The sequence below is a fragment of the Borostomias antarcticus genome (genome assembly GCF_949987555.1).
Source record: "Borostomias antarcticus genome assembly, chromosome: 6".
NCBI classification, from domain to species: domain Eukaryota; kingdom Metazoa; phylum Chordata; class Actinopteri; order Stomiiformes; family Stomiidae; genus Borostomias; species Borostomias antarcticus.
The window spans coordinates 4,112,108-4,128,437 of NC_140239.1; the positions used below are offsets into that span (position 1 = coordinate 4,112,108).

The 16,330-nt window shown below is 47.1% G+C and overlaps 1 protein-coding gene across 1 annotated transcript; it reads left to right on the plus strand.

The window, feature by feature from the left end:
- Positions 1-267: 267 nt before the first annotated feature.
- On the plus strand, positions 268-13,595 carry LOC311310291 (TBC1 domain family member 10A-like). The gene is made up of 9 exons (XM_084439720.1): positions 268-1,074; positions 3,615-3,714; positions 6,510-6,617; positions 7,061-7,167; positions 7,433-7,547; positions 7,784-7,849; positions 8,197-8,386; positions 9,045-9,199; positions 10,864-13,595. The coding sequence occupies exons 1-9, from the start codon at positions 896-898 to the stop codon at positions 11,446-11,448; spliced, it is 1,605 nt and encodes a 534-aa protein (XP_084295846.1). The 5' UTR covers positions 268-895; the 3' UTR covers positions 11,449-13,595.
- Positions 13,596-16,330: the final 2,735 nt, after the last annotated feature.

The window sequence follows — 16,330 nt, forward strand, 5'->3', positions numbered from 1 at the left end:
CATTACTGTTGGTTTTGTTATGGGATTTTAATTGATTAGCCTATGGTTTACTTTTTCAATGCACCCAGATCATATCTGCAGTGACAAAGGGAAGTTTCATATAAAAATACGTGTTGTGATAAACGAAATATTTTGCAACTTGTGATAAAAACGCTTCCTTAATGTAACGTCCACAATTGGCCACTAGAGGGAGACATTCACTGCGTGGGCTCCATGCTTTTCCCCGAAGGAGAACCCGAACGCGCATGCGCGTGCTTCCATGGCGAGGAGCCGGAATGACAGTGGAGGAAGGGCGAGCAGACGTGACCACGAAGACTTCAGGGAAGAAAGCGAGAAGTTAGTTAGATGTGTTAGAAAGCTAGCCTTAGCACACTAAGTAATTTAGCTTGTCTGTTTTCGTCCATTATAATCAAGCACAAGTTTTGAGCTTGTCGTGGCTCCGTTAGTTTGAATGTGAGCTAGGTAGCTAACGGTAGGCTAACAGCTAGCCACACTAAGCCCTAGCTAGCTATCTAACGTCAACATTACGGCTCATTTGTTTGCTATCTATCTATATCTTGTTGTGTCATTTACGAAGTTAATTAGACACTGGGCTCACTCGTTGATAAAATGCACCAGCAACATGAAGCGGCTAGCTAACTTAATTTAGTGAGCTATTAAAGTTAGGGAGCCACTTACTTGCTAGCAGCGACTGACCAGCTAGCCTTAGCTGTCAGTGAAAGCCCAGTCAACAGTGCTTAGCTAACGTTAGTAAGCTAGCAAGCAAACGTTGTCCACTGTCCCTGTTATCCAAATATGTCATGGTATTTTGTTTTGGTGCATAGTGCTACCCTTAATTACAACAGTGCCAGAGTTATAACTGGCAAGCAACAAGCCAGCTAACCAGCTATCCACCATGGCTAGAACAGAGAATGGTCGTCAGTCAGTCGACACGAAGAGTATCAGGACCCTTGCGAGTCATATGGACGATGAGAGCTCCTTTGGGTCGGATTCAGAGATCAACGGCTTCACCAGCGACAGACATACTGATAAATATGGATTCATCGGTGGGGCACAACAGTATTCAGAAGAATCGTAAGTTGCCGTGATCGGCTGATGGTCTTAATATTTGTAAAGTTGGAATTAGATACACAACTGTCACTCAACCTCACTGTCTATGGTCACTACTGTTTTCATCACCCCTGTCTCCATCACCCCTGTCTCCATCACCCCTGTCTCCATCACCCCTGTCTCCTCCCTCCTAATGAATCCGGAGCTCACCTCTCACCAGTCACGTCGGGTTGTGTTTTAGGGGTGGCCACAACTTGTTTATATCCAGTGTTTGTTGTTGTATAAAAAGATAATGGCAGAACACATTGGAGGCTCTCAGAATAATTTGTTGGGTGTGAAGGGTAAGGCTGATCTGCTTTATCAACGTCATCTTCTTTCCTGCCGTGGTGTCCCAAAATCACCTTATCGCATGGCCACAAAAACCGCAGCTCTCTGAAGAAGATGGCAAACTAAAGCAATGCATCAGCACAGGTTTTCTGACTGAAGTTACTTCTGTTGCTTTCTCTCCACAAGGTTTCTCTCACTACTTTATTGTTACTGGTTTGCACGCCAACTGCACCAGCACTATATCACAATGAGAAAGTCAGCCTTGAAAGAGAGCCACATCTGTCATTGTCATATCTAGAATAAACATGTCCATTCTAATCTGGGCAGGTTTTTGGCGTAGCCATATTGTTTTGATTTTATACATATAACTACAGCTTAGAATTTTTCTTATTGTTTTTCTGTTGGCAACGAGAGCCAAGTCTCTTCTCTGAGAGTGAGGAAGAGAAGGCTCATCTGTTCTTTTATTCTGCTGCACCCCAACGCTCGAGCCCAACTCGCACAGAAAGTAGAGGAATGAGTGAAAGTTGTGCCAAGCACTAGCTGTCTAGGAGCTTCCTGTTTTCTGAAGGGCTGACTTGGAGTGCCTCTCTTGGCACAAGGTTTTATAGGAAGTGAGGAAGAGAAACTCTTAGTTGCATTTCAAGAAGACTAACAAAAGATAAGCGTACAGTACACACACACTAGAGGGTTCAGTTTACACCTACTGTAGAAGGTAATAATCGAATGTTGACACTGGATATAAGAGAAGGTTAGATTGGTGGGTGGATGGATGTATGAACATAATTTATAGGCTGGCCTTAATTACCACTAACTTCCCAAACAGGAAAGTCCAAATTTAGATGTCTCTTTGAAGTCTGCTCAAGCCTGGTGATTACAAGGTTGGTCTGATCAGATAATTACAAAGTCTGGTTGAAGCTAGACTATAAAAGCCAACTGTATCAACAGGAGGCCTCAGCTAAACGAAATAAAGTCGGCTAGCAGTTGTACTTTATTGATCCCCAGAGGGAAATTGCACAGTTGAAGCCTCAAAAGACAACAAAGTAACACAATCATATACAAATTTAGTAGATACCAAAAATATACAGCAACCCAGCCGGAAAAATGTAGCCTAGCTAGTCCATGTCCTCTCATACTGTGTGAGAATGTTCTCAGTTCCCCTTCTTGAAAGAAGCCAAGTGTACCATATTTAAATGACATCATCCAACGTCTGGTTCTGCGCTAGCTACAGTAGGCCCGCCCTGCTGAAGCACGTGCAAGGAAAACAGGGCTTCACAGAACCTGTCTGAGTCTTTAGTCTTGAACTTTTATGGACCTGCCTATTTGCATTTTTATACCTTGCTTTCAAGTGCCTGACTGAGTATGAATGGGAAAGGAGGGCTTCGGCGTTCTTGTAGTCAAAGTATCTTCTAGAAGGTGCTCTTTGGATGTCAGGGAAAAACATAGAATTCATCAAAAAGGTCCAAGGCACTCTTCTTGATTATCATGATTTTCGACCATGGGGCCTTCATCAGGGCTAGTTACAAGAGTAGGCCAGATTAGTAGGCTGATGTTAGGTTAGATCTACCTGTGCAGATGGGATACTCAGTAATCCAGACTTAAAAACAAGACAACATATCAATATAGATTCCTAAAACATCAATACAAATACACACACCCACCCATTCCCTCAAAGGCTTGAAATGCCAAGTAGGCTACATCATCTTGTGCTAGCTTTGTTTAGTAATGCAATATGGCTGCAGGTACTTGTCTTAATGAATTGAGAAGTACAAGGCCTGCTATGAATATGAGTTCACAGACAAGACGCCCATAGTAAGAACAGATATCGCTTCCCTATTATGACACGGAGGAAGCTGTACTTGACGGTAGGGATGAGACGGTACACCGTAAAACCGTGAACCGCGGTATAAAATTTCCACGGTATTAGAACCGTGACATTCCCTGGTGTTTACGGTATTACGTTTACGGTATTACACAATAATGCGCTGCTGAAACTTCACATTTCAAGTTGCTTGCAACAGTTAATTTTGTAATTTAATATAAGCTTGCTATTAATAAACTGAACTTAATTACAATAGTGTGTATTTTCCATTATGTGTTGCACTGTAGTTCCTTCAAAGTAAAATACTTGTTTTTTAATGTGTGTTGGAGGTGAAATGCCGTCTACCGTGAAATACCGTAAACCGTACCGTGTAACTAGATACCGTACCGTCCCTCGTGTGTCTCTCGTGTGTCCCCAGGGCTCAGGACGTCCCTCCAGAGGTGCTGAGACAGAGAGAGGTGAAGTGGATCGACATGCTCAGCCGCTGGGACAAATGGATGGCCAAGAGACACAGCAAGGTGAGCGTGTAAAGAGCCGCGGACTCTCTGGGGGGTTGTGATTGTCGAAGATCAGGGAGCGTATTTATCAAGCATCTGAGAGTTAGGAGTGCTGATCTAGGATATGTTGTCCCTTTTGAAGGAAATCATATGGAGAGGTGGGGCGCAGATCCTAGATCAGCACTTCTACTCTGAGACGCTTGATAAATACGCGCCCAGATCTCGCCTGGCCAGCTGGCCTCAATTAGGTTTTCACTAGTCACCCTGATGAAGGCATGAGTGCCGCGACGCGTAGGTGTTTTTTAACCTTTGCCAAATGCATCAGCCACTTTAATAAAGGCTTTTTACTTTGTTCTTCAAGAGTTCCTTAGTCACACTTCCTTTTTGGTGTAAAGTGATCTCTCTTGTCCCAAGCTGCACCTTGTTTTGACATCACTTCGTCCCACTGAAGACGCGCTCCTCTCTCTGTATTTTCTAGGTTTTAACTAAAATTGTTCTGAAGGTCTTGCTGGTGCGTTACTTGGCTTTGCATCAGAGATGTTAACGTTTGCTGTCATCTAACCCGGGCCTTGTAAATACCTGCATCTTTATAGCACCTGATATCCCAGGTTTAGTCACCCTAATGAGCGTTTGCTCTGTCCAGGCACGTCAGCGTTTCAAAATGTAATGGCTGTGGCAGCCAGCTCACATGAGAAACCATGATTACATCCTCACCGCTGCGCTTTTCGCCTCCCAGTTCACAGGCACTAATAGGCCCTGCAGTTACAAGCTACAATGTTTGCCGAACTTAATCAAGCCAGCCCATCAACCTGCACCCACTGTTGTTATTGTTGGTCTCCTTTATAATATTCCTTAATGAATGAGAGGCAAATCATACGCAAATGTTTGGGAGAAAGCTTTCAGGGCGCTCCGGGGGCGCTGGGCTTCCCTAGCCAGTTTGTTTGTACTTTCAGTCGCCCAGCAAGTTCAACCTGTGTGAGGACTATAGTAGCTCCTTCCTTTCCATGAGTCAGCAGGCGTGACACAACCCGTCCCATCACCTCCATCCACCCATGTGACAGGACTAGTGACAGGGACAGAATGTGGGTGGGGCCGGCACTGTCATCGCATGAGCTCATCTCTGTAATTAACTTACTGGAAGACACAGGCGAGTTTGTGGGTTTCACAGCTGTAGGCCACTGCGGTCTCGTACGGTTCGTACCACGTGAATGTCGCGCAGGAACGTTCACTCGGATAAACATCAGATTCAAGTAGGTGTTTTATGGCGCAGACTGCGTGGGTAGTTGACTCAGGAGGTCGGTTCGTGGAGGTCAGTTGCTCGCAGCTGCTCTGTTCTTCCATGCTTTCTTTCTAGGAGCAAACACAGTCTTTAGGGGAGTGTAGCAGCATTATTGACTCACCGACACTGAGTGCAAATCTACTCCCAAGGCCAGCTTGAATTATGGCCTGCACACGTTTTCACATGCGGTATCCTCTGTTTATAGGAAACGGACTAGGATCACAGCTGCTGAGCAGCGCTAGGTCGGGGCCGGGCGAAACCGAATTGGCGTAGGAAGAGGAGACGAGACGAATTATATTTGTCTCCTACATGAGGGTCTCTGCTCAGAACCTAGTTATTTAAAATTCCTTCAATTAAAAATATCTTCAAAATCATGTGTCTGAGGTCCACACAGTACAATACCTGAGTAGGCATTAGCATGTTTATTCTGCGTCACCCAGGGCTTGAACTCATGACCTTAGACAACAAGGGAAGGTCATGTTATTGTTGAGCTGCCCTCCCTGCAAAGGGAGAAGCTGGCAGTTTGACCTTTGTTAGGCCTTCTAATAATACACCTAAGGTTCTACAACCTAAAACGGGGCGGCTGTAGCTCAGTTAGTAGAGCGGGTCGTTCAGTGATCGAAGGGTCAGTGGTTCGAATCCCAGCTCCGACTGTCCACATGTCGAAGTGTCCTTGAGCAAGACACCTAACCCCAAAATTGCTCCCAATGAGCAGGTTAGCACCTTGCATGGCAGCTACCGCCATTGGTGTGTGAATGTGTGTGTGAATGGGTGAATGAGAGGCCATTGTAAAGCGCTTTGAGTGCCGCTAAGGTGGAAAAGCGCTATATAAGTGCTGTCCGTTTTACAAAAGAAAGTTCTCAAACAAATGTACGTCTGTTTGTATGTATGTGTACAGTTGTGGTCAAAAGTTTACACACCCTTGTAAAGAGTGTATGGAAACATACACACTTGTAAAAAAACATGGCAATCTAGAGTTTCCAATAATTTCTACAATATATTTCTGTGATAGAGTGATTGGAGCACATACTTCTTTGTTACAAAAACCCTTCATGAAATTTGGTTCTTTTATACATTTATTATGGCTCTCCTGAAAATGTGACCAAGACATTTTGGACAGTTCTATGCTTCCAACTTGCATGACTGTGCCCCAGTGCAGAAAGCAAGGTCCATAAAGGCATGGTTGGGTGAGGTTGGTGTGGAAGAACTTGACTGACCCACACAGAACCCTGACCTCAACCCCATCCAACCCCTTTGCACTACAATGGAGATTGCGTTCTAGGCTCATGACTATCATGACTATTGGTTCACAATCCCAGTTTCCAGGTCTACCAGGACGTTAGGCATGGGACTGGACCTACGTGCAAAGTTTGCTGATTTTTCACGCATGGGAAGTCAGACTTCCTCGGAAGAAGGAGGCAAACTCGAGAGGGACTGGCGACTGAGCTCGGCCCCTAACCAGGTCGTTCCAGTGCTTTCTCTTCAATGGCCGTCTCTTTATCGAGTGAATACTTGTGTCTTCCTGCCCGTGCTCCAGGTGAGGCTGCGGTGCCAGAAGGGCATCCCCCCCTCCCTGCGCGGCCGCGCCTGGCTCTACCTGTCCGGGGGGAAGGTGAAGAGAGAGCAGAACCGGGGCAGATTCCAGGTCAGGCACACACTCACGTTCACACCACCTCCTTAGAACAGGGGCAGATTCCAGGTCAGTCACACACTCACATTCACACCAGGTCCTTAGAACCGGGGCAGATTCCAGGTCAGTCACACACTCACATTCACACCACCTCCTTAGAACCGGGGCTGATTCCAGGTCAGTCACACACTCACATTCACACCACCTCCTTAGAACCGGGGCTGATTCCAGGTCAGTCACACACTCACATTCACACCACCTCCTTAGAACCGGGGCTGATTCCAGGTCAGTCACACACTCACATTCCCACCACCTCCTTTCGCGTTCCCACCACTAGAGCTGCTCCAAAGCTGAAGTGTTAGTGAGTTGTGAGTTTTCTACACATGGTTGCGTAGGACACTCTCATCATAGCGGTCAGAAGCGGCTCGTCTCCAGTCTCTTGTCTTTGATGTCCTCAGGAGCTGGACAGCGAGGCCGGAGACCCTAAGTGGCTTGACGTCATTGAGAAGGATCTTCACAGACAGTTCCCCTTCCACGAGATGTTCGTCTCACGAGGGGGACACGGGTCAGTCCTTCTAAATCTCTCCGTCTCACACGGTGGAATGACACAGAGCTGTCTTGACTTCTCATCTTGTTTGAGTAGTGTGCGTGTGTGTGCGTGTGTGTGCATGTGTGTGTGTGTGTGTGTTGTTCCTGTACGAACAGCAATAGTTTGAGGGGACAAAATTAGGACAGAATTCAAAATACAAAAAATTCTAAAGTCTAAAATTCTACATCTCAATTTGCAAGTTCATGTTTTTTCTTTGTTTGCGTTTCGCTCACGTTCACAGGCAGCAAGACCTGTTCCGCGTCCTGAAGGCCTACACCCTGTACAGGCCGGAGGAGGGTTACTGCCAGGCCCAGGCCCCCATCGCCGCCGTGCTGCTCATGCACATGCCCGCCGAGGTGAGCCCCTCGCGACCCCCCCACTCCCCTCGTGACCCCAAGTCCCCCCGAGCATCGCTTTGATAACCGCTTCCCTCAAACCACTTCCTTCCTCCTGTCTCTCTGTCCTATTGTACTGCGTCGCGCGCGTCGAAAATCCACCGCCGGCGTGTTTTTATGTGCGTTTCCCTCTCGAAGGGGGCGGCGTCGCCGTCACGGTTTCCTCACTTAAGGTCACGTGCGTGTTTTTTCCACAGGATGCATTCTGGGGGCTGGTCCAAATCTGTGAGAAGTACCTTCCTGGGTACTACAGTGCTGGACTGGTGAGGCTTCCTCTACTGCAGGCGTTCTCTGGGACACAGGCTCATAAAGCACATATTCATAGTCACTTTTATTTAAACACGCACCAAATCACACCGGTTTAGGGCGCCTTGGGCGCAGACTCTAAAGAACAGAAACACATAAAAGGTGACATGGGAAGACGAGATAGGACAACATAATAAACATGGGGGAAACCGACATTCCTACCTGCACACAGACAAACATTCATGCTACATAAAAACACAACAGTTTCTGAACACCGGGACTAGGAAACCCTAACCCCTCCGGCTCGTCCTTTGTGATATCCGCCGGTATCGACGTCTTTCTTCCGCCCGCGCGTCTCTCCCAGGAGGCGATCCAGCTGGACGGGGAGATCCTGTTCGCCCTGCTGCGCCGCGTCTGTCCGCTCGCCTACCGCCACCTGGAGAAGCACAAGATCGACCCCATCCTCTACATGACCGAGTGGTTCATGTGCGCCTTCTCCCGGACGCTACCCTGGGCCTCCGTCCTGCGCGTCTGGGACATGTTCCTCTGTGACGGTGAGGTCAATCAGTCAAATCAAAGCTTTATTTGTATAGCGCATTTCATACACAGAGGACAATGCGCTTTACAGAGAACAAGGGAGGTGGGCGTAGGTCCCACCCCTATATATTCCAGAGGGAAGCAAAAAAACAGTATCACCCGGGGGCCAGATAAGTGAAAATGCACTTGTAGACTTTCCCCCCTTGCTTAAATTCAGCTTCAAGTGCGCCTGGACAAGGAAGTGGATAGAATCAAGTATTTATGCTAGTCTGCACACCACAGACTGGGTAGTCTCTCTCCAGACTCAAACATTACATTGAATCGCTGCGCTCTGCATACTACATAATAGAGTCTGAGCCACTTCACCACCCAAGCTGGTGTTCTGAGGGTGTATCGATGGTTCAAAAGTGAAAGAGTGACAGGTCGTAGCAGCAAATGAGAGACGCTAGCCCAGGTTAGATGGGGCGGGGCATATCTATGGGTGGGAGCACCTGGATTTGAGCACCAGATCTTTCCATAAAGTGTCCCAGACTCATAGAGAGATCTGCAGCACGCAGTAACGTAGTTAGCGTAGCGTAAGAACTCTCATGGGTCTTGCGTTGAGACTACAGACTTGGGTGGCTCTCTTCCTGGAGTCCGTGCTGACTGACCTCTGACCCCTCCCCCCCCCCGCAGGTGTGAAGATCATCTTCAGGGTGGGCTTGGTGCTGCTGAAGTGCATGCTGGGAACGCGTGAGAAGCTGAAGGCGTGTCAGGGCCAGTATGAGACCATGGAGCTGCTCAGGGCCATAGAGCCTCGCTACATACAGGAGGGCTTCCTCGTACGAGAGGTGAGTTCCCCTCTCCCTCCCCCTCCCTCCCCCTCCCTCCCCCCCTCCCCCTCCCTCCCCCCTCCCCCAGAGACAGAGAAGCAGCAGACGGGTACATGGGGATCGCCCAATACTAACCAGGTGGTAAGGAACATGTCCACTGGAAAGGCAAGGCCTGCAAGACTACTGGACTGGCAGAAGGATCTCTACTGTGGATTGATTGATTGATTGGTTGGTTGGTTGATTGATTGATTGATTGATTGAATGATTGGTTGGTTGATTGGTTGGTTGGTTGGTTGGTTGGTTGGTTGGTTGATTGGTTGGTTGGTTGGTTGGTTGGTTGATTGGTTGGTTGGTTGATTGGTTGATTGGTTGGTTGGTTGGTTGGTTGGTTGGTTGGTTGGTTGGTTGATTGGTTGGTTGGTTGGTTGATTGGTTGGTTGGTTGGTTGGTTGGTTGATTGGTTTATTTGAAAGAATGTTAAAATACATATAGTGTCAATTGGGCAACAATACATCTATTAAAAACCATTCTGACCATAAATAAAAACACTGGTGACTTATTTGTTGGTCAATGTGTCTCTCTACCACACTAGTTTCTAACGGAGTGTAGATTTTATGATCACGGCTTACTGGAAGGATGTTATTGACCCTATATGGTCACACGGTGAACAACGAGTGTTTCGGACTGTGGCAGAAGAGCCTTGGTAGAGGAAGCCGGAGTGAAACAGAGACACACTGACCACACTTCTGATTGGTCGGTCAGTGTCTGGTGCCTCTCTGGTCCCAGAGCGGCCGTCCAGGCTGACAAAGGCCTCCCTTATTGGGCCGGCCGTCCTCGCTGGGCGTGCTCCTGACGCTCTCTCTACCCTCCGGCCCACACTGACATTTGCTTACTAGGTTTAGATTAGGAATGGAATGGCCCAGACTGAAAGAGCTTTTCTCTTGTTTTGGCCAAACCCACTGGCATTTCACACTAAAGGTTTTGTTTTCAAGAGTGCTGGGCAGTGTGTGGGTGAGTGCCAGGTTTCCATCTGCCATTACCCTTAGTAACGTCCGTCTCTCTCTCTCTCTTTCTCTCTCTCTCTCTCTCTCTCCCTCTCTCTGTCTCTCTCCCTCCCTCCCTCTCCCTTTCCCTCCCTCCCTCTCTCTCTCTCTCTCTCTCTCCCTCTCTCTCTCTCCCTCTCCCTCTCTCTCTCTCCCTCTCTATCTCTCTCTCTCTCTCTCCCCCTCTCTCTCTCTCCCTCTCTCTGTCTCTCTCTCTCTGTCTCTCCCTCTCTCTCTCCCTCTCTCTCTCTCTCTCTGTCTCTCTCCCTCTCTCTCTCTCCCTCTCTATCCCTCTCCCTCTCTCTCTCTCCCTCTATCTCTCTCTCTCCCTCTCTCTATCTCTCTCTCTCTCTCCCTCTCTCTCTCTCTCCCTCTCCCTCTCTCTCTCTCCCTCTATCTCTCTCTCCCTCTCTCGCTATCTCCCTCTCTCTCTCTCCCTCTCTCTCTCTCTCTCTCTCTCTCTCTCTGTCTATCTTTCTCTCCCTCTCTCTCTCTCTCTCTCCCTCTCTCTCTCTCTCCCTCCCTCTCTCTCTCTCTATATCTCTATCTCTCCCTCCCTCTCTCTCTCTCCCTCTCTCTCCCTCCCTCTCTCTCTCTATATCTCTCTCTCTCTCTCTCTCTCTCTCTCTCTCTGTCCAGGTCCTGGAGGTTCAGGTGTCTGAGCGTGACGTCGAGCGCGAGCACCACGTCCAGCTGAAGCGCTGGAAGAAGAACCGCGGCGAGCTGCACTGCAAGTCCCCTCCCAGAATGCACGGCGCCAGGGCCATCATGTCGGCGGAGCCGCACAGCCGCCAGGACCTGCGCCAGCTGCCCACCATCGTCGTGGAGTCGCCCGTGCCCCCGGCCCCGCCCACCCCGCAGCACAAGAAGGCGGAGAAGAAGAGCGGCAGGTGGAGAACGGGCAGCGTTAAAAAGGCCCCCGCCCCCGTCGTGGAAATCCCCAACCCCTACCCCCTACCCGTCGACCCCCAGGACCCGCCCAAAGACCCGCCCGAAGACCCGCCCGAAGACCCGCCTGAAGACCCGCCCGAAGACCCGCCCGAAGACCTGCCCGAAGACCCGCCCGCCCTGCCGGCCGCCGTCGACGAGACGCCCCTCCCACAAACTCTCACAGACCCGCCCCCTCAGCCGCCACCCCCGACAGACACGCCTCTCGCCAAAGAGTCTCCCCTCCAGCGGTCCACACAGAGCCTGAGCAGCACAGAGCAGGACACCTACCTGTGACCCGTCTCTGTGGGCGGGGCCTCAGTGGGCGTGGCCTCCACGCTTAACAGAGCGAGAGAGGAACTGGTGGATCCCTCCTCTCCATCCCACTACACGCCATTCAAGCCCACTCTCTCTCTTAATTAAGACACTAGCGCAAATCAGCCACCTACCAGCCAATCACGTCGGGGTTAGCCATGGCCGTCGCCATTACCCAGTCATTGAATTGTATTTTTGATTTGAGAATCCTTTTTAGACACCGTATTGCCTAGAACACTCAGTCAGTATTTGATCGACACAGACGTCGTTGTTTTTTCTTTAATCTGACCGTTAGTGTAGCCAAGTGTTCGGTGCAAGGATGACATGTTACTGCTTTACGGATACCATCGTGTATAAATCAATCCTGTTTTATTTCATACCAGGAATTGAAAAAGTAATCATTGAGCTACTGAGGATGGGTGTGTACAGTAACTTTATTGTTTAATCTAATGCTCAAGTGTATCTCGGTTCATTCAAGCCACAATTCAGTTCATTGGTATTCGGTAGTAAATCCTTGCAGTTTCCAATGCGTCTTAAAAGTGAAGACACTTTATCATGGCAGGTTAGATGAATGGGTTTTCAATAGGGCCATAGTGGAAGGAGCTTTCCTTGTTAAACCACTAGAGGGCAGTCTTGGTGTATTTTCTCTCTCTGTTACACTAACTCAGGTCATTCCTGGATATTTCCCTAAAAAAAAGAACCCACAACACCATCCCGTCTTCAAGAGCACATGCTTTTCTAGGAACTATTTTTATGCAAGCGTTTTTACCGAGCAGTGAGACCCGGCGACTTCTTTTGTAATTCGTGTCTCGTAGGTCATGTGCGTACATCCTTTAAGGCCCTCGCACGACATGTGACTTACATTCTCACTGCCGGGAGCGAATCGGACTCGTTTCCAGAGAGACAGACACACAATCGTCACTGTGCCAGACTGGCAACCAATTCCAGTCACTATAAAGCAGTCATGACTCATGTCTGCTGGGTAGCAGAGTAGAGAAGACTCAGCCATTCTTCCCAGTGTGACACAAATCCTCTCATCTTGTTGCCAAATGCAGATCTGTAATATGTGTGGCATTTGTTTATGTTCATATTGTCTGTTTGATCAGTGAGCGAGGGCCAAAACAGGTCAGAGTCGGTGTTCACCTCAGTTCTCTTATCACCAGAGACCGCTGACCACACTCAGTCAAAGTCCTCATGGTGTTTTTCTGTTTGCTAAGGCAGCCAAAGCAACACAAACATGACCAGTGACCTGATACTCGTCCTCCCACCAGTTACACACGCAAAGGGGGTTTGTGGGGGGGCTTACTTTTGGGATATTGGGGGTCTTCATGTTTTTTTTTTGTTTTAGAAACAATTCCATTAATATTGTGAGATAGGGAGGCCTTTTGGGACCATAAGGCTTTGCTTTGGGAAAATAACGGACAATCCTTCTTGACCACAATTCTGTTATGTTGTGTGAATGAGGTTTAGGGAGCTGAAAGTTTGCAACATTTGCATGGAAAAATGGACCTCTGACGCTTTTAAAATGTTGTGTATGTTACAGTGGAAAATTATCCAGGAGGGATTTTGACGTGCATTATGCGCACAACAATAATGTTTGTAAATATGTATATCATTCATCTGAACGACTGCTGTTAACTAAAAAAGCAATAAATTGTGAATGGAAGGCAAGTTACAAAAGAACCCCTCTCCACTTAGGCTACTGATGTATGGCCTGTAGTCCATACGTCCAATTTTACTGATCCTCTTTAATTTAATGCTACAAAATGTAGATATAAATAATTTGTAAAATAACAAAGAACTTGCTCTTTTGTAAAGGAATATTGTATATTATATATTTTTTTCAATTGAGCAGAGAAAACATTTGATCAGTACAATCTTTTCTGACACAATTTACTAAACACAAAATACTAAGCTTTCTTTTTAAGGGATAGCCCTGATTTCTCAGCTGAGCATTTGCTCATTTTAGTTGAAATATTCTGGAGATTTCTGTAATTTCAATGTTTATCTTGTTAAAATATACAACATACAGCAAAGTTATAAGTGTAAAGATGATGAGTGTATACATTAGCCTACTATTTTGACGTTTTATTTTATTTTTACCAATAAAATCACTTTGATCAACACCACCTGATAAGTTGTCGTATTATTTTGGAGGATGTAGTTAGTTGTAGGCGTGGCCTCATATATATATATGTAATGTCCTAATTTAAGCGACAGAGGGCGCACTGGAGTCGAGAAGAAGGCAGGGTTGGCTGTTCCCTCGCTCACCGGCAGATGTTGCACTACTACGGGGAACCACCGATCAAATACAACATTAAAACCACCTGCCTAAGATTGTGCAGGATACCTCCTGCCGCCAAAACTCGGACCTGTGGAGTTTTTAAAGTAATGTGGAAAATAATTCACCCTCTAACAATGTTAGCCTTTTATACCCATGTAGCAATAATGTAAACTACCAGTAGCCTATAATAACTCCCAATAATGTAATCCAGTTCAATGTTTTTATGTCATTAAAACCAATAGTGTAGCGTGCCCTATTTGTGTGTGTGTGTGTGTGTGTGTAGGGGTGGGGGTTGCACAGCTACAGCATCAAAGACAACAAACTAATACAATCAGATACAAATTGACAGTAAATACAAAATATCACATAAACATACAAATATATAGGCTGCAGAAATCAAAATATACCAGGACACCGATGAACCCATACCTCGACGGGTCAGAGCTGTTTTGGCGGCGAGGGGGACTTATTCTTTAATACAAGTGTAATGTTACGGCTGATCGGTGTAAATCAATTGAAGTATTTGAACTATTCCCTTTCCATCCCACTCCTCAGCATCAATGCAGTCTGAGGTCACTCGTGTAACTGATGTCTAATTACAGGTCGTTTTGCTTTTCTTAATTTAGAGCTTTTTTGACCGTCAAACATCCCTTTCCCACCTCGAGGTGTGGGATAATTGGAGTGAAGTGACAAACCGATCCCTACGGCTCGTGAGAGGTCAGCGCAAATTGCCCAATAAACCAGCATTGAGTCATTTGCAGGTGGACTAATTACCGGTGTCTAGGCCTACTTTTTTTGCCTGAGGTCTGTTGAAAAAAGACTTGGCTTGAATGCAGCGGTTACGTTATGTTATTAATCAAGCTCGAGTTCATTCGCCGACAAGAGCTGCCCGTAGACTTATTGATTTAAAAAATAAGTGGATCACGATTGATCCACTTTATATGTTTGTATTATTTTAGATTAGAAAATGTACGGCCGTCTAGCGTAAAACCGACTTGTAGATAAGCGATAATTGATGATTGTTGTTAATGAGTTATTTGTGCTATTCCTGAGAGGCACATTAACGGTTAATAGCCTAGGAAAACATGCACCGTCACGCTCTCCCTCTCTGCAGGCGACACCTGGACCTCTTTCAGTGCCACCGTTGCATTTACATCTCAAAGGCGGGACATCAAGAATGCCCTCTCTGTCCTCTCTTCCTCGCACTAGAAATGATCTGATTTATCTCTTCATCAACGGAAATATATGCCTTTAGAAATCCACACCTCCTTTCTTGTCCTCGGCCAATAGAGATGGGAGAAGAAGACGCAGTAAAAGAGAGACTTGTGGTCCTCTGTGTGATCCCTGGACCTAACGGACTCTTGTCACAGTGGTTGATTCATGTGATGCGGGTGACTCCCGGGTGACTCCCAGGCCCGTGTTGAGGCGTAGGGGCGGCTTAGTGCACAGCAGAGACGCCTGTGTTTCTCAGGGATCCAGTTCCCATGTTTGATGGACCGCGGCAGGTTGGCGCAGGTCAAATTAAAAGGCTGAAGTAACGAATATCTCTGCATCCCTTGTAATCGTCTCCGCAGGTGAGCTATAAAGGGGAAAAAAAGGTTATTTATTGCACCCAGGGCAAACATTAGAGCGTGTCCGGGTCATGTTCAGAAAAGGGATCCCCATGTCAGGAGGTTGATAATTGAATCACCAATTTCCTCTCTGCCCATGTGGAGTTATCATCTGGAACTGTCAAAGAGAAATCCCAAACTTCAGAAACCAATCTCTATCATTTAGCCTACAGCTACAGTGCCGATTTACACCTAACCTAAACCTCAACAGTGTCCTCTCAAAATACATTTTGTAGTTATAATAAAAAATACAATTGTACAGTGCAAAGGTGCGGGAAATGTGTGACGGACATTTGTGCAAGCTATTCCACCGGCCTTCTAGATCCCCATGGAAACCCATCTGTCTCCTCGCGTGTCTCGCGCGCTGGCTCATGTATTTCTCACCGTTCCAAACAGAGGCTCCTGTTTAATAATGTTATTATTATGTCTGTTAATGTTTTCAGTCGTGGGCTCTGCCTGCGGGTTCACCACACATCCTCCTAATATAGAGGCTCTTGAAAACATGTGGAGCTGTAATTTTGGGCACCTGTTGTATATTTCCATGTTATTATTAGACTCCTCTACGCAGTCTGAGCATTCTCTCAAGTCTAAGATGGCAAATTTAACCTCACATAACAAGCACGAATGCCCAAGGGTACGTTTAACAAAATACTTTGTATGTCATCTTAGGCTCCAGTCCAGCTACTCCCAGTGGACCTACCGCCTGCACCTGTAGACGTTAGGCCACTAAAGTAAAATGATAATTTAGTCAAACTCCTCCTCCCAGTTAGTAGGGGTTATTCTGCCATCAGACCAGGGAATAGTCGAGGCATCTTAATGTCTGTGGTAATCAGCTGATTGGTGCTAAGTCTCTAAGGGACATCTAGCAGAGGGAGATGGGGTGTGTGGGGGTAACGAGGGAGTAAGTGCACACCTGTGTACCCTGCTTAGGCTGTCAGACCGCCGACCGTTGAAGCGTTTAATTTAATCT

Coding starts and splice junctions, on each gene's coding strand:
- LOC311310291 (XM_084439720.1), top strand. CDS start 896: ATGGCTAGAACAGAGAATGGTCGTCAGTCAGTCGACACGAAGAGTATC. Junction 1,075..3,614: donor CAACAGTATTCAGAAGAATC/GTAAGTTGCCGT, acceptor GTGTGTCCCCAG/GGCTCAGGACGTCCCTCCAG. Junction 6,618..7,060: donor AGAACCGGGGCAGATTCCAG/GTCAGGCACACA, acceptor TGATGTCCTCAG/GAGCTGGACAGCGAGGCCGG.